Source organism: Amblyomma mixtum, chromosome 7 (assembly GCF_055824585.1).
Source record: "Amblyomma mixtum isolate Tamu chromosome 7, ASM5582458v1, whole genome shotgun sequence".
Lineage (NCBI taxonomy): Eukaryota > Metazoa > Arthropoda > Arachnida > Ixodida > Ixodidae > Amblyomma > Amblyomma mixtum.
In genome coordinates, this window is record NC_143018.1 from 11,289,895 (window position 1) to 11,307,364 (window position 17,470).

At 50.5% G+C, this 17,470-nt stretch overlaps 1 protein-coding gene across 2 annotated transcripts; it reads right to left on the bottom strand.

Annotated features, from left to right (window-relative positions):
• Nucleotides 1-10,212: 10,212 nt before the first annotated feature.
• On the bottom strand, nucleotides 10,213-14,816 carry LOC149335006 (barrier-to-autointegration factor-like). 2 transcript variants are annotated; one of them, XM_089553718.1, is made up of 4 exons: nucleotides 14,726-14,786; nucleotides 13,174-13,266; nucleotides 12,114-12,249; nucleotides 10,213-11,541 (listed from the first exon to the last, which is right to left on the bottom strand). In XM_089553718.1, the coding sequence occupies exons 3-4, from the start codon at nucleotides 12,237-12,239 to the stop codon at nucleotides 11,395-11,397; spliced, it is 273 nt and encodes a 90-aa protein (XP_089409844.1). In that variant the 5' UTR covers nucleotides 12,240-12,249; nucleotides 13,174-13,266; nucleotides 14,726-14,786; the 3' UTR covers nucleotides 10,213-11,394. The 2 variants fall into 2 exon arrangements, with proteins under 2 accessions (XP_089409844.1, XP_089409845.1); XM_089553719.1 differs by lacking the exon at nucleotides 13,174-13,266 and having other exon boundaries at nucleotides 14,726-14,816.
• Between the last annotated feature and the right edge of the window lie 2,654 nt (nucleotides 14,817-17,470).

Sequence of the window (17,470 nt, forward strand, 5' to 3'; positions counted from 1 at the left end):
TCCAAGGACAGGGAGATAGCCCGGTGAGAGAGTGCGCGGGCGGCCTGATCGGCCTGTTCGTTTTCCTGGAGTCCCTGGTGACCGGGGGCCCAAATCAGGTTGCGTGGAGTTGGATCTTCAGATCGACAGCTATATTCCAGTATGCGCCAGGCAAGCGGGGGAGCCCAGCCCAACTCGTAGTTCCGACAGGCCCCTCGCGAGTCGGTGATGATGTGTTTTGACTTGGGATTCGTGAGAGCCAGAGCAATGGCAATCTCCTCCGCGTGTGTTGCGCTGTAGGCTTTGAAAGTGAGCCCGTTAACTGTGTTTGTGTTGTGTACGACTGCGGCCGTGTACCACCCCCCGTGGTGTGGGCCGGCAACGTCTACGTAATACACATGTTCTTGGTTACCATAGTATCGCGCCAACGCTTCTGCGCGCGCCTGGCGACGACCGCTATGGTCTTCTCTGGACATGTTGCGGGGAAGGGGTCGGACCCGGAGGGCGCGTCTCCAGGGTTCTGGCACTCTCTCCCTTTCCTCAATGTGGCAGTCGTGTTTGATGTGTAGCCGGTTCAAGAGGCGGCGACCGGACGTGGTCTGTGCAAGACGCGTGTATTGGTTGACTAAGTGGGCTTCTCGAAGCTCCCGGAATGTGTTCACCACGCCCAAGGCCAGAAGTCTCTGGTTGGACGTGGTGACCGGGAGATCGAGAGCCCGCTTGATGACTTTCCGCAGGATGACCTCCAGTTGGTCATCATCGTGTTTGCGCAGGTGCAAGTAGGGAGTTGAGTAGAGGATTCTACTCGTTACGAAAGCATGGGCAAGCCGCAGTGCATCCTTGCTTCGTAATCCGCCCCGCTTTTTGGAGACCCGGCGGACCATTCGGCCCACCTGGTCTCCCACCGTGCGAAGTTTGGCTAGGGTGGTGTCGACTCTGCGTTGGTGGTGTATGAAGAGGCCAAGGACGCGGATCTCCTTGGCCTCCCGGATCGGTCCCGAGGGGAGACGATGCGAAGCGGTGTTGTGTCCCGAGGGGAGGGACGTAAGTGCACAAATTCTGATTTAGCTGGGGCGAACTGGAGTCCGCAGTAGGCCGCGTAGTCGTCGACTAGGGTCGCCGCTGCTTGCAGGCAGGACTCCATGTGGCCCAGGTTACCTTGCGTGGCCCAGATTGTAATGTCATCCGCATAAAGAGCGTGATGTATCCCGGGAAGAGAAGACAATTTGGAGGGAAGATGAAGCATTGCCAAATTGAAGAGGAGGGGAGACAGGACCGCGCCTTGAGGTGTTCCCTTCGAGCCGATGGTGTATGGCCCGTGTTCCGCATCTTGTATGCGTATGTAGGCTTGACGGTCTGTAAGAAATTGTTTTATGTAGTTGAATGTTTTGTGGCCACAGTTGGTGTTACTGAGGTGGTCCAGGATTACTTCGTGTTTGACATTGTCGAATGCGCCTTTAAGATCCAAGGCCAGGACCACCTTGTCGTTGTGGGGACATTCGACAGGATCTAAGATGTCGTGGTGAAGTTGCAGAAGTATATCCTGTGCTGACTTGTGAGGGCGAAAACCGAACATGGTGTCCGCGAAAGTGTGCTGTGTTTCGAGAAAATCGGAGAGTCTGTCGCGCACCATCGTCTCCATCAGCTTGCCGACACAAGACGTGAGGGAGATGGGACGAAGGTTCTCCACATCAATAGGTTTTCCGGCCTTCGGAATAAAGGTCACGAGAGCCGATTTCCAATCGAGAGGGAGAGGAGTCTCTCCGTCCCAAATGCTATTGATGTATTTGAGGAGCGCGGCGTAGGCTGCGTCGGGAAGGTTGGCCAAGAGCTTGACCGTAACCTTGTCGCGCCCGGGTGCAGTGCCCCGCTTCATTTTGCTTAAGGCTGCCCGGAGGTCGTGGAGTTGGAAAGGCTTGTCCAGCTCCGTGTTCTCTTCGCCTGCATACGAGAACGCCGCCTGCCGATTGTCCTTAGTGGTGCACAGGTATCGATCCCTGAGAGTGTGCGCTAGCTGTTTTGTCGTTCCTGTAAAGTTGTGCAAGGCCCTATGTAATTGGCGTTGGGTTTCCGTGCGTGTTTGTGTTGGATCGATGAGAGCGCGGAACAGGCGCCACGTGTTGCGGCCAGACATCTGGCGAGCAGCCGCGTTGCACCGGTCCACCCAGTTAGTGTCGGCTAGCTGAGTAGCATATTCCGCTGCCTGTTGTGTGAGTTCGAGGATGCGGTTCTTTAGGCGTCTGTTATGTTTCTGTTTCTTCCATCGCTTCGTGAGGCTGCGACGGGCCTCCCAAAGGTGGAGAAGGTGGTTGTCCACGTCTGTTTGTGTTTCTGTGAGCTGTATCTGCTTATCGTGTTGTGTGAGTGTAGACGTGAGCGATCTGGACCAGGCGTCGTATCCCGACTGGAGGGGGTCTACGATAGGTAGAGAGGTGCGGAAAGTCGTCCAGTCAGGGATACGAGCTTGTTTTAGTGGGCGTTTCAGGGGACGCATGTAAATGGTTGTGTTGATTATACAGTGATCACTACCTAGAGTGTCCTCTGTATTCAGCCAGTCGGCATGGCGTATGTTGCGTGTAAATGTGAGGTCCGGGCAAGTATCTCGTTGAATGGAATTGCCGACACGTGTTGGGTATGCGGGGTCAGTGTGCAGGGTGAGTCCAAGTGTGGAAAGAAGTTCCGCAAGCTTCCTCCCACGCCTGTCCTCCCGGGGGTATCCCCATAGCCTGCTCGGGGCGTTGAAATCGCCGACGATTAGGAGGGGATCCGTACCCGCCACCTGCATAGCTTGAGTGAAAATTTCATTGAACGTGACGTTCTTAAGTTTCGGTGGGCAGTAAATATTTAGAATGTGTACAGGTGGGTCAGACCGCTTTAGGGGCAGCACTGAAACCATCGTTTATGGGAAAGACGGTGTTGTGGGAAGTGTGACCTCCTGCGCAGTGTATCGCTTGTGAACAAGTATACATGTCTGCGGGTTGTGTTGAAATGTAGTGTAGTTTGTGAGTTTGGTACCGGCGCCGGGTTCCTGAAGGGCAACCACGGCGACGAGGAACTCAAGGTTCTCAAGAAAGAGGCGGAGATGAGTCCGCTTCTTGTGGTTCTTGAGACCCCGGCAGTTCCACTGCGTTAGTGTAAGCGGCTGAGTTGTTCTTGCTCGCGACTTAGGGTTGGGGGCCATGGTCGGAGGAGGAGGGTGGGGTCACGTTGTTAAGACTCCCCAGTCCGCTAGTGCCCGGCGCAGACGTGCAGGAGTCTTCCGAAAAGTCAAAGTCATCGAGAATAGCTCTATTGAATTTTGAGGGGCGGTTAGCGTCCCTGATGGGTCCTACGCGTTTGAGGACGCGCGGATTGTCTTTTATCCATTTTTGGATAATGTGCGTTACGGCTTGTGTCACCTGTGCGATGACACTCTCCACCTGACGCGCGATGGTATCATGGATAATTTTGGGGAGGTCAGCCAATTGTGTTTCAATTGCGGTCACCCGGGTCTCCATGGCCGCGGCGCGACTCTCCATAGGAGGAGGGATCTCCCTGTCATGTTTTCTGCCTCGTCGCTCGACGCGGGCGGAGTATGGAATTGGGATTTGAGCGAGTTAAGCTCGCTGGCTAGTTTTTCGTTTTGAGCTCGCAAGAGGGCGAGCTCGCGCTTGAGTTCCTGCGTCTCGGCGGTGCTGGTGGGGGAGGAGGGAGGAGGGGAAGGAGAGGAGGCGACCCTCGCCCAGCTGCCTACCTTGGGTTGGTTGCAGGCGGCGCCGCCAGATGAAGCGCTGAGAGCTGGGAACTCCGCTGCTCCGGGTGGTGGCGTTACCGTTGCTGTCTTGGCAGGGGAGGCATCACGCCACGCCATGGCGTCTTCTGGTTGTTTTGCTGCCGCCCTCCCCGTGTAGCGCCGGCATTGGCTCCCTTGGATGGCGTCCTGGGCCCTGGCTGCGGCAACTTAATGAATTTGGCGGTGCATTCGCGGGAGCTGGTGAGGTGCGGGCCCCCGCAGATTAAGCACATAGGATTGCAGACGTGGGCGGCCATCCCCTCAGTACCAAGCCCCACGTTTTGGCCACAAATGCCGCATCTTTCCTTGACCGGGGTGGGACAGTTGTCCACCCGGTGCCCCAGTGTGCCGCAACGGTAGCACGCTGGCACTGTTTTTTTGTACTCCTTGACGGGAGTCAGTTCTGCGTTATAGTGGACGTAACGCGGAACGGTGCGTCCCTCAAAAGTCAGCACAGCTACGTTTGATTGTCCCAGCTTGCGAACATGAACTAGTTCACCACCGCGCCACTGCACATTATGTTTTAGTGACTCACTGGTTTCTAAGTTATGAACAGATATCACACCGCGACACACATCACCGGTGAGCTTGAGGTGGCCGTGAAATGCGAGCGATCCTCTGCTGGTGTTGAGTTGAAGGTCCGTGAGTAGCTTTTTAACCACCTCTGGGTTCTGCGTGCCACAGACGATGATGTTATGTTCCCAATTTGGTGAAATGGTGATGGTGTTCATGTGCTGCCTACCGATGAGTTGCGAGATGGCAGCGCCGAGCTCACCTTGCTGGAAGGCCGTCTTGAGGGAGACTGTACTGCGTGGCCGCAGCACGACCACGTAGTCGTCAGGGTTCATCCTGACCGTTGGCTTGGGAGTCCACTTCGAGACTGGTGGAGAAGTCTTCAGTGGAGGTGTAGAAGACGGAGCGCGAGCGTCTCCCGTTGTTGAATTGTTGAGAGGAGTCTTGGGCATTGCCGGTGTTGGTGGTGGTGGAAAACATTTATTTACAGATAAACTTCGGGAGGTGAGGTATGAGCTGACCCAAAGGGGGCCAGCCCTCACAAGTACTAGGTGGAGGTCCCTAGTTCGGGACCCCAGTGGCGTCGGCCGCTGCCCGGGCTCGCGCGACCAGGGCCCGTTGGGCCTGCAGGTCAGAGCAGCCGAGCAGGGTCGCCTCCCAGTCCTCCCGGGTTGGGTTGGGGTGAGGGGGGATAGCAGGGTTGGAGGGGCAGGCCCACACCATGTGGTAGATGTCCGAAGACTTCTCCGCACAGTGCGGACAGCTGCCCGAGAAAGAAGGGTCAAAGTGTTTTAGAGCTGCCGGGCACAGCAAAGTATTTGTATATAGGCGAAGCAGAAGCCGCTCCTCCGCCTTTGAGAGACCTTTACACGGGCGGGGATAAAGACTATGGCCAGATTGATAAAGTAAAGAAATGTCTTTAAACGAGTAAGCTGGAGAGAATTCGAGTTCCTGATCGTCGGGGTCGGAGGGGAATGTCCGGTGAGAGAGCGCGCGGGCGGCGGCGTCAGCTGCCTCATTTCCCTCAAGGCCCATGTGAGCAGGAGCCCAAACGATACGCCGGTGAGCGGGGTCCCCGGTATAGACGCTGTTTTGGAGAATGCGGTAGGCTAGATACGGTACCCAGCCCTGCTCGACGTTCCGACATGCCCCTCGCGAGTCGGAAATAATTGTTTTTGAATTGGAATGAGATGCAGCCAAAGCAATGGCGACCTCCTCCGCGTGTGTTATGTCACGGGCTCGGAAAGTAAGGCCGTTCACTGTTTTGGATTCGTGGACGACTGCGGCCGTGAACCATCCCCCATGGTGGGGGCCGGAGGCATCCACGTAGAATACGCCGGGTTTCGATCCATAGTGGCGGGCCAGGGCTTTCGCCCGCGCCAGGCGCCGGCCATTATGGTCCTCACGGTTCATGTTCGCGGGAAGAGGGCGCACGTGGAGGGCGCATCTCCACTGGGATGGAATACGTACGCGCTCTTCCATGAGAGTGGTGTGTTGGATGTGTAGTCGGGCAAGAAGGCGGCGACCCGACGATGTCTTCGAGAGACGTGTGTATTGGTTGGTCAAGTGAGCTTCCCGGAGCTCCCGAAATGTGTTCAACATGCCCAGCCCCAGGAGGCGTTTGTTGGAGGTGGTCACGGGGAGGTCCAGAGCCCGCTTAATAATTTTGCGGAGGATGACTTCGAGTGAATCCTCGTCTTGCTTCCGCAGGTGGAGGTATGGAGTCGAATATAGAATTCGACTGGTTACAAATGCATGCGCCAGCCGCAAGGCGTCCTTGCATCGTAACCCCCCGCGCTTGTTAGAAACCCGGCGGACCAAGCGGCCCACCTGGTCCCCCACCTGACGGAGTTTGGCCAATGTTGTTTCTGACCGTCTGTCTTGATGTATAAAGAGCCCCAGTACCCGGACTTCGATTTTTTCAGGGATTGGACCTGTCTCAAGAGACAATGAAATTTTGGCTGTGCACTTTGGTGAGGGGCGTATGTGCACAAATTCAGACTTTTGGGTGGAGCATTGGAGGCCGCAGCGGCGAGCATAACGGTCCACTATGGTCGCCGCCTCCTGCAGGTTGGCCTCAATGTCTCCAAGGCAACCCTGTGTGGCCCACAGGGTGATGTCATCGGCGTACAGCGCATGCTGTACACCGGTGACAGCGCCCAGCTCTGGCCGGTAGGCGCATCATAGCCAGATTGAATAAAAGGGGAGAGAGCACCGCGCCCTGTGGTGTACCCCTGGTTCCTAAATGAAAAGGGCCATGTTCCTTATCCTGGATTCGAATGTAAGATTGTCTGTCTGTCAAAAATTGCCGAATGTATTGAAAGGCGTTTCTGCCGCAGTTAGTTTGAGAAAGGTGGGTGAGAATGATCTCGTGGGTAACGTTGTCGAATGCTCCCTTCAAATCCAAGGCGAGTACGACCTTGTCATTGTGGGCGCATTCGACGGGGTCAAGGACAGCCCGATTGAGTTGTAGCAGGACATCCTGTGCAGATCTCTGTGGGCGAAACCCGAACATGGTGTCCGCGAAAAGATGTTTGGATTCCATGAACTCGGACAGCCTGTCGCGTACCATAGTCTCCATGAGTTTGCCCACACAAGAAGTCAGAGAGATGGGGCGGAGGTTGTCCGTGTTGATGGCCTTTCCAGGTTTAGGAATGAAGGTGACCAGGGCGGTCTTCCAGTCGATGGGGAGTGGTACTTCCCCAAGCCAGATTGAGTTAATGTAATTCAGTAAAGGCAAGTATGTCGGGTCGGGGAGGTTGGCTAACAATTTGACTGTAATTTTGTCCCGACCCGGAGCGGTGCCACGTTTCATTTTTGCCAGGGCCGCCCTCAGGTCATGGAGCTGGAACGGTTGATCCAGCTCAACGTTCTCAGAACCTGCATAAGAGTACGCCGGCCCGCGGGGGTCCTGGGTGGTGCTTGCCGCTCCTCGTGCGTTCTGCCGGCGGCGGCGCCGGCTCTCAACGACTTGGAAAAGAGCAGCTTGCTGCGCCGAAATGGTGGATTGGCCGTCCTCTGGCTGGCTTACAGGGACAGATGACCACGACAGAGTCGTGGGGTCGTATCCACGTTGTTCAGGCAGAGCCATGTTGAGAGGTTGGCCGGCAGGCGTCTCCGCAGCCAGCGGCGGAGGAGCCGGAGCCGTTAGGCTTGGCTCGACCGCTACGTGGTGATGCGGAGGGTTGCTCGAAATGGCCAAAAATTCGGCGTACCTGGGTGTGATCGGGTTCTCCAGGATCCTGCTGACTTCACGGTTGCAGTCGCACAGGTTTGATAGGCGTTACATCAGGTTGCCGCGGTTCCAGCCGAGAAATCGACGGAGCCGATGCACCACGCGTCCGATCGCTCCGCGCTCAAACGCGGCGTCCCCCGTGTTTGGATGGAGGCGACACGCAAAATGCGCCCGTGTGCTGTGCGATGTCAGTGCACGTTAAAGAGCCCCAGGTGGTCGAAATTATTCGAGAACCCTCCACTACAGCACCTCTTTCTCTCTTTCTTGTCTTCCTTCCTCCTTTATCCCTACCCTTACGGCGTGCTTTCCTCCAAATCAATTTTTATTTTTTTTCCCGAGTGCTTTCAATTGCTATGAAAAGCTGTAAAGGGGGTTACAAAGGTGTCGAATAGGAACCTAACTGGAGCCCGAAACAGGAACTGAACCCGCATTTTTGTCCGGAACAGAACCGAACCTATATATATTTTGCAATCTTGGCACCGAACTTGTTGAAATGGAACGATTCTGAGGAACCGTTCCGAAGCGGTTGGGAGCTCGGTTCAGCGCGCTTTCGGTGAACTGCGGCATCATTTTTTATTCAGACAAAATAAAAGGTCTTACCGCACAAGTTTAGCCATCGAGAGCTGCGCTACATACGAGCACAAAGCAAAGTGAACAAGGGTGTAGGGGTAGCCTTAGTGCATATGCTAATCGAAGTTTCGACAAAAGGACTTTGTCTTCGTCTGGGTCTTCATTTGTCTTCCCTTGGTGTGGGTCAGACGAAGACTAGGCCGCGACGAGGACAAGATTGAGGCTGCCCCTCAGCCCATATTCCATTTGTTTTGTTTTGTCAAGAATGCAGTTCTTCTGCCGTATTTCTACCACAGACCCTGCCAACGAGATACCCAACACGGGAGAGAAGAGTTGCCTGTACGAAACAAACTACACGCTCCTATAATCCGCATTTATTAATCCTAAAACATTTAACAGCAGACCGATGAGAAGCCATGGGTTCATTATCGGCTCCTTCTTTCACCCATTTGCTGAAAATTTTAATCGAATTGCTAAACCTGCTCTAGCTCTAAAGCATCGCACGTGAGCAGCCCTCCGTTCTCTCTTCCATGCACCACCCGTATGTGCAACACAGGTGCAACGATCAAGCCCCGTCGGGCAGTATTTACTTCCGAAGGTGTTTTTTCTCTTGTACAGGCGCTACGATGTAATGGCTGTAGAAATCGGGGCGCTTTTTTACAGAATCCACAGAGTGTTTGTTGCAGGCTATTGAAATAAGCACAGAAGCTTGGGCTTGGGGCAGTCATCATAGTCATCATCAGTCTGACTACGCCCCTGCAGGGCAAAGGCCTCTCCCATGTCTCTCCAGTTGACCCTGTCCTTTACCAGTTCCAGCTACCGTATCCACGCAAACTTCTTAATCTCATCCGCCCACCTAACTTTCTGCCGCCCCCTGCTACGCTTGCCTTCTCGTGGAATCCGCTCCGTTACCTTTAAAGAGCAACTGCATAGGTTTAAAAAATCGACGACCTTAAATTGGCCGAATGTGTGAAATTTGCAGGTAAAAAATGCGAGGCCCTTTCGGGCTAGCATTTGAAATGACGTCGCAATCGCCATTTAAAATCGTGATGGCCTTCATGCTTCTCCGCAGCGCACAACACCAAGTAGGGGGCGCCTGATGGCGTCATTGAAGGTATCGGTACATTTCCAACGCATAAACGCCTGCTTTGAAGGAAAAAAACGCCTCCGAGCGTTGTTTGGCAGCATCCAACGAGGCACGGTGGAGTGTAGTGGCTGGCAGCGGTAATTTGAAATCATACCTTCCGTCACGTCACGCTTAACTTCCCCGCACTCCTCCACTGCTTTGAGAAGAAGTTCAAAAGTCAATCGTCTATTAAGTCACTATTTGAAATGCTAGTGAAAAAAACACTTGGCATGCTTCACCTACAGCCTATATAGCTCCTACCGGCCTTTTCGTTAAGCTTTCGAACTTTCCTTGAAAACCTAGCAAGCGTCGATGCGACTATGTCCCTTGTCAGGGAGAAGTTCAAAAACATGGCAAAGACACATCAAGTGCCATTATTCGGTATCTCCGTGACGCCTATCAAGGAGGGAGCAAGGAAGAGAGGGGGGGGGGGGGGGTGAGGACACGGCAGTCTGATCAGTCAGACTATACGCTGAAGCATTATTCACCCGGTTTTTCATGTCTTCAAATATACTGTTCGAATCCTTCTTCTGGTATTTTCTATGTTTAACGGACCAACTCTAGGGCACACTGCACCATCCGCTCGCTTTGGATTTTTACACCTGTATCTAACAAGCGTCCATAATCTCGAAGAGTTCTCCCCGTTTGTTCCAGAGTACAGAAGGGGCAGCACTTGCACAATCAGGCACAGTCTTTGTCAAAAGGTTGGAGCCGAGGGGGTTTGCTTCTCAAGCACACTGTCTGGTTCGTAATGCATCTCCAGCGCTCCACATTTGCTGAAGATTTGAAGATTTCTGGTCCTGCCTCCTCCAATGGGTAGGACTACCACGAATGTTACAGGAGTCCCACTGCGAGGCTTAGAAGCAAACCCACTGGGCTCTAAACTTTTGACAAAGACTGTACCTCGGTGCGACGCTTCCCACACCGGCCAGCGGTGTGTAAAAGCATCGTTTCGGCTTTCATAATCGTTTTGACAAAGTACTTTGCAACACACTCTTCTCTTTACGTTGAGAAGAAAACTGCCAATTGAATTGTTTTATTGAGATATGATGAAACAGAAGAGACCGCGATACAACGGGTGCATGAAAGATAGGTAGCGACCATGTTATAAGAATACATATATTCTTACACCGTGGTAGCGACTGAAGAGAACGCAGTAAAGGGTGTTGTTCCTTGCAGGATGTTCCAGTGTAAAAAGCAAAGTAATGAACAAGAGCGTCAAAACGGACGCCGCGTCTAAAATCAGAACAGAGCCGTCCTAAAGGTTCCTGCGCTTACCTAGAGGGAAAAGTGGGGCTGTGATCGCTCACCCATAATAAATGCCGACAAATGCAAATTTGGTGTTTGTCTTGGCCTGCGCGTGTCCGATAACTTGTGGCAAATTCTACGAATGCGACTTTCTTCGAAGTAAACCTCCTCTTTTTGCTCTGGTATTTTGTTCATGCGATTAATGCTGAACCAAAACTTGAATTAAACTTATTAAAAAGTTAAAAACGCCCTTTTCCACACTGAGGCCTAGGGTATAAACTACGCTGTCGTATTTTTTTCGAACGCTTAAGTTGTGATGATCTTGGTGCAGAAACGTGAAAAAACATGTTCAGATTTTGAAATATATGGCTGTGTGCTGGGCGATGCTCTGTATACCGTGTGCATGTAGGACACACACACCTCCTGTGTTCAGGTAGCAATGTTACCAGTGTTAGTAAGTGCCTAAAGATGCATTGTTACATGTTCAAAACGCACGTGAGATCCGTTTACCCTATTCATACGTCACCGTAAGGCGTGCTCGCCCTGTTTTCCGTCTTTTTTTGCACCTTTCTCACGAGAACGAAAAAGATAAAACCTAGACCGCACTCACTAGATAGCAGTACATGTACCAAATGTAACTGAGATACAGCTTTCTATCCAAAGCGCGTTTTCATGGCTTCCACGCCTGCGAAACTGTTGATTTGTATTAGACAAATCGTCTACTGGCAGTTCTCAGAATTTTATTAAGACCAAATGCATGGGGAACACCGTGGCACAGCTTAGATTCAGCAGAATCTGCTTTTCCGGTCAAAGACTAGCCAAGCTGAATATGAACTCTGCGGGAATTGCCCCGTGCAGATGAAGCGCTCTTCCAGGAACTCGAAGAGACAGCGGCACCTGTTTTCCCTCTCGGTAAGACTCGCAGAGCTCTATGCGGGCAGTGCCCGACGTTTACAAGAAATCCCGGCACCACTCGTTCAAGCACCGGTAGCAGTCTTTCGCCTGCTTGCTGTTGGCTCCCATCAAGTCCTTCAGCCAAAGGCTGAACACATCCTCGTCCTTCTTCAGCAAGAGGAACTGACCAAGGACAGCGTAAGCCTGAAACATCAAGCGACAGTGGCGACCTCATTAACCCGCAGCAAATACTGAGGTCTTATTTTCGGACGTCTGTCTCTATACCATCGACTCTGACTCCACGTTCACAAACAGCTACCGGTACCGTTTAGGACAAGAGAACATTTCACACTAACAGGCGTGGCTCATTTGAGACAGTAGCTGCTCAAGATAATCATTCGCACTTTCTAAGAATGCTCGGAACATGTAGATCGAGTTCCCGCGGTAAAAGGACGATGTAGGATTCCTCTTGAGGGCACCTTTAAGGCTGATATTCATTAACTGAATTTTTTAAAATAAAAATTATCGCACTAAACATTGAAGCACTGGAAATACAATATCACGAATATAATGAAAGATGGGCAGGACAGCGTTACTCAGAGATCGGTGGCAGAGGCCTCTGTGCCGAGTGGAAGTGGATGGGCTGATGAAGAATATTGATGATGCAATAGCAGGTACACCACAGGCATATTTGTTCATCCAGCTAAAAGCAGTCTCTAATGGCCAAGTTCGTGATGAGGTGCGCGCCTAGTTTAGAAACCCGGCGGCAGTCTTACTTTACCAAAGCCGTTGTCTTTCAGCTTCGTTCCGAGGTCGCCGTTGATGCCAGCGAGCTCTGTGACGCTCTTGTCTCCCATAGGCTCAGAGATGAAGTTTCGGTGCTTCTGTGATGTTGTCGACATCGCTGCTTTTCTTTAAGGGGGCGGCAGAGGAAAGAGAATGAAAAATATGGCTAGATTCGGACAATAATTGCAAACACGGCACACAACTGCGCACAGAAAAAGGCTGCGGGCGAGAGTTATCATCAGGTTTTATCTTGTGAACTGCTACTGTTGTGGAAAGCCAAAGCGAAAAAAAAACAACTTTTTTTTTGGCATGCTACCACTGGAATGCGAAAGCAGAAGGACATTAAGACCTTCAGTATGTATAACCAACTAGCCTCAGTTGGCACCTTGCTGGAACTTTAACGGATCAAAATCAGCTGAATTCAAAATGCAAACGAAAACTGAATTGCGATTTGTGGGATTTAACTCCCCGAAACTACACATGCAGTATGAGGAATACTGCTGTGGAGGGCTCTGGATTAATTTACGCTACCTGTGGTTCCTTAGCGTGCACTGACATCGCACAACACACTGACATTTTTTTTTTCTATTTCGCATTCATCTACATACGGTCGCTGTGACAGGGATCAAACCCGCGATTACAGTTGCGATGCGTTGCGCATTCTTGAGAGACTAAATAAGAAAGCTTTTCGGCTTCAATTTTACAGCGAGCGCTTTTTATAGGACCTTTAACACTGGAAAATTACGGGTCCCTCCATCCCGTAGTGCGCTTAGCACGAGGGATTATTGATAATATGTTTAGGAGACCAGGAGTTCTTCTGTTTTCGATGGGGATGGAGGACATCAGGATCGACTTCGGAACAAACGATGGGTTCTTTCCCTTCTTCCTTTTTCATATTTAGACATAGGCTTGGCAGCAGAACTTAAATATAGCTTGTTATCTTCGCGGTCAGACTTAATGAAACAGGCGGACAGGTATGTTAGACCTTGGCGAGAGTTCCTTTTTGTAATTTTCGGCGCAGCTAGCAGCATATAGAAGTCCAATGATTACCTGAATATAGTTCTTATTTGCGAAGCAACTCAAGGTTTCTTGCGGGGAGGTTTCCGTGACGAGGAGTTATGCGTGAGCACGTCAGCGCAAAAACTAGATAAGGGACACAAGAGAAGCCACATAACACATTCATCAGCCCAACTACGACTGTTCATCAAGTTATCATACATAGCGTATATAAAATGATATGCAATCATGCGCGGAGAGGGGCATTTGAAGCCCACATATCCAGCAACCACATTTTTTAACAGACTGAAATTTAAAATGCGCATTCATGCAGAATGCAGACGTAAAGCGGTAGCACTTACGCAACGATCAGATAACTTTTTAACACGATAGTTAGGCGGGCGAGTTGGGGATACATTTTCAAAAATAACAGCGCGAAAAACGGGGACGAAGGGTAGCAAAACACAGGACAAGCGCTAAAAAGCGATTAAAAAGATAACTTTTTTTATGTGATATGCCTCTAACAGAAGCCGCGCCTTTTCATTTCCGTCCCAATACTGCTACTCTCAGATGTTGCCCTAGAGGTGCTCACACACGCAGCACAATATAGCTCAAGATCTGCGTTTTTGTCATTGTTTTCTAAATTTTTGCATAACCATAAGCGGTCATTAGCACAGAGGCCAGTTTATCCCAGATATGATGTCCGCATGAAAGGGGGATGATGCACACCACTCCCATGGCGTAGTTCACGCAAGCATTCCCATGTTTCTTTTTACGACCCCCTTCGCAACTATCCCAAATGCGAGGACAAAGCTTTGACAGCTTGCTGGCCTCTGAAAAGGCCAAGGTCACTTGATGGCTGCAGGCCACTGTTTTCAGGCGTTTCCAGCACCCAACAAGTTATCAAAGCTTTGCCCAACTGGCCCGCCAATTCCTCCCTTGAAGCTGTCAAAACTTCGTCCTCGCATTACCGGTTGTTGAGAAGGAGGCTTTGATTGATTGATTGAGTGATTGATTTGATTTTTTCCACAAACAAGGAGGTACAAGGTTGTGGTGGAAAACGAGGAGAAAAAGCCGCAAAGAAGGCAGCTAGACTGGCCCCAAGTTCCGTTTACAACGGCAGCCGGAGGGCAAATAAAATCAAATAATAAATATATTATATAATATTAATATGTATTAATCAAATTTATGATCTGAAGCCTGGGTGTTCGAACAGATGTATAAATAAAAAAAAATTGTAGCTGCACGCCCGACAGTTCTCTTTATGACTGCTCTTTATACTCTTTGCTATCGGTTGATATGCCTTCACGCGACATGTTGTGACGAATATTTAGCACAATAGGTGGAGGATACATATTTAAATAAAATTTACAAATAATCTCTTGGCGACTCGCGAGAAACTAAATTTTTTTTTTTTTTGGCCATTGGGAGCAGGAAGCTGATTTTAAACGTAGCAGCGAACTTGGAAGGCTGTACACAATCCTTGAAAAGGTCACTACATGGGAGAACAGCGAGCACTATCTGATTTTTAAAAGCACTTATCTGCACAGCAGATATCGTGGATGCTTTCTGTAAAGCAAAACATGAAATGCCAAGACTGACTCACCTCTGAAGCCGCCGGCAGACCTGTTCACGAATCGAAAGGCGGCGTTATGCGGGCATGGCTCTCTTTCATCTACTCACGGCAACAGGTGGTCGTGAATCAGCAGCGAGATAACATTTGTTTGAGGGCCATCGTATCTGTGGATATCTTTGTCCATTGTGTGTTGCAAAATCTACGCCTTTTTTATGCCTTTTATGGCATAGAAAAGGCATATGCCTTTTATGGCATGGAATCTATGGCTTTTCAGGGCATGGTTCGTGACACGAAAAGTAAAGAGAGCCGGCGATAACTTTATGCGCAATGCGGCGGAATTCAATTGGTATCGTTATGTCTTTATGTGGCAAAAAAAAAAAAAACGAGTATGGGGCCGCTTTAATCACTTATCATCGGAATGCGGGAGCACTAGATTTGTCACTTTTGTCGCAGCTTTTGTTGCAACTTCTTTACATGTTTCCGTGAGTTTCTTTGCAATTGTCGGTCCATCATCCGGCATATCCGGACTGCTAGCTGCAGTAGCATGTACCGACTATTCTGTGGCGGTGCCTACATCACATATGTCACGTGTACAGGTTGTGATGACATCACAAGGTCGCGTGACCTCTCACAACCAATCATTAATTTAACTGCCACCTGCCTTGGGGGCAGGTTGCTTACAATCTGGTGGCAAGGTTGCAACCTGCCGCGGTGGGCCGGTTGTAATGACGTCACAGGGTCACGGGACATCTCTCGACCAATCAGCAAATTTAGTGACACAGGATGGTGGATTTTGCTCGTGACGTGCACTTTGATGTTATCACATTAAAAATGTGCACATCTTCCTACTACCTATGCAGGCATGTTCAAAGTTTCCGAATATGACCTGCAGGAGAACGGAAACTGAGCGAGTTGGTGCATATTGATGAGGTAAAAAACAGCGCAGCTACGACGGACACTTCTGTACGACGGACAAGACAGAAGAAAGAAGAAGGACAAGCGCTGACTAACAACTGAGGTTTATCGAAAAAAAAAAACAGGTATTAATACTCTACAAAAAAACGACCAGGACGAAAGCTTCTTCGCAGGCACTTCTAATAATGGCAATCAAGATACTTAATCTCACAGTCTGTCACAACGTCGTGCCTGCCTTGTACGTTTTTACTACTGTGCTTACACACGCGTCAGCATTCACGTGGATGTGATATGCCTCACACAGTTCCCTTGTTAATTTTTCCCTATGCCTGCAAATAACTTTTGTCTCATGGGAAAGAGGTGTGCACATTTTCTTATCGGTGCAACCCGAGATATTATTCAGGGTGCAGTCTCTGTTATGTAACGCAAGGTTTGACGATTGGACCTTTTAACGAGGTATTATGTTAGTCATACTATGTTATGTTGTTAGCCAGTGCTAGTCCTTCTTTCTTTGCTCTTGTGCGTCGTCGCTGCGTTGTTTTTTACCTCTTCAAGTTCCCGGATCAGGCACGGTCGCCCTACGGCTGCACTACCCTGACTTCACGTCCAGCAATAGCCAACTAAGGCAACCTAATTCGAACCGAAGTCCTCAATACGAATTGGATTCGGGCTGTTAGCTTTCTGGTGCGCGCGCTTTTAAACCACCGTGTATCTTGCTTCCTAGGTAGAGCATCTGCAAAGAACACGGTATTCGAAGACGTGGAATCTTTAGATCGTTGACTGTCACCAACGTTCGCCGAATTTGCGTCGACCTCTGTCGCCTTTACGCGTCCGCGCCTCCAGCCCAATATAGTGTCCATCAAACCATCAAACTGGCGACTGAGAAGGCTCGGGCGTGAACAGGAAAATAGAAGTTACATACCTCTTTCTCCCTCTCCGCGCTCCGAACACACCTGCTTACCAGCGCCACATCCACATCTCCGCCGTTCAAACCTCACCGGCAATTTGGAAACCGTTTAGAGAGGTGGCACTGGCTACGCAAAAATAAAAGTAAAAAAAAAATTGGAGGGAACAATTAAGCTCCGCCTTAAGGATACGACGTGATAGCTTAAGGGTCGATGTCTATATATGCGCAATTGGTCATTCTCGACTTTACATTCGTCGATGCCTCATCATCATCGTCATCATGATCAGGCTGACTACGCCCACTGCAGGGCAATCTGGCGCAGTGGTGGAGCGGTTAAGTGATGGCCCTGTAATGGCAGGTGCTGCCATCGGTGGGGCTTTTGTGCGATACAGGTTGCTTCTCCTGGTCAACTTCTCTCGGCCAATCAATTAATTAAATGCCACCTGCCACGGTGGTCAGTTTGCTCACAATCCGGTGGGCTGGTTGTGATGAAGCCCCAACCTGCATTGATGCATTTCGTAGCGTACTGCCTACTTTGTTGAATATACACCATTCGTGCGTATCGGTTCTTCCCTTGCGGCAGCTCAGCCACGCGCGTTGTCGAAACTCTTCGCCTTACGCCTTGGCCGCCTTGCCGAGGCAGCAAGAGAAAAAAGAAATCTGATGAGTAACATACTTTATCAAAATAAACATCACTATCGAGTGTGCAGGTGCAAACGCGGCGTATTTTGCGTATCAGTGGGTAACACGACGACAGCAACTTCACTCTGGTGCGTTCACTGCATGAACGGGTCAGACACCACGAAACTGCAACACGTCCTCCTATTTTCTCTAATCGTATTAACGTGTTCATTAAAAGAAGCTGGAAACGAAAAAAGTCACCTAGAAAACCACACAACCAAACTCACCTGTGCTTTCCGCCTTAGCGGCTTCAAATCAAAGCGGGCCCAATG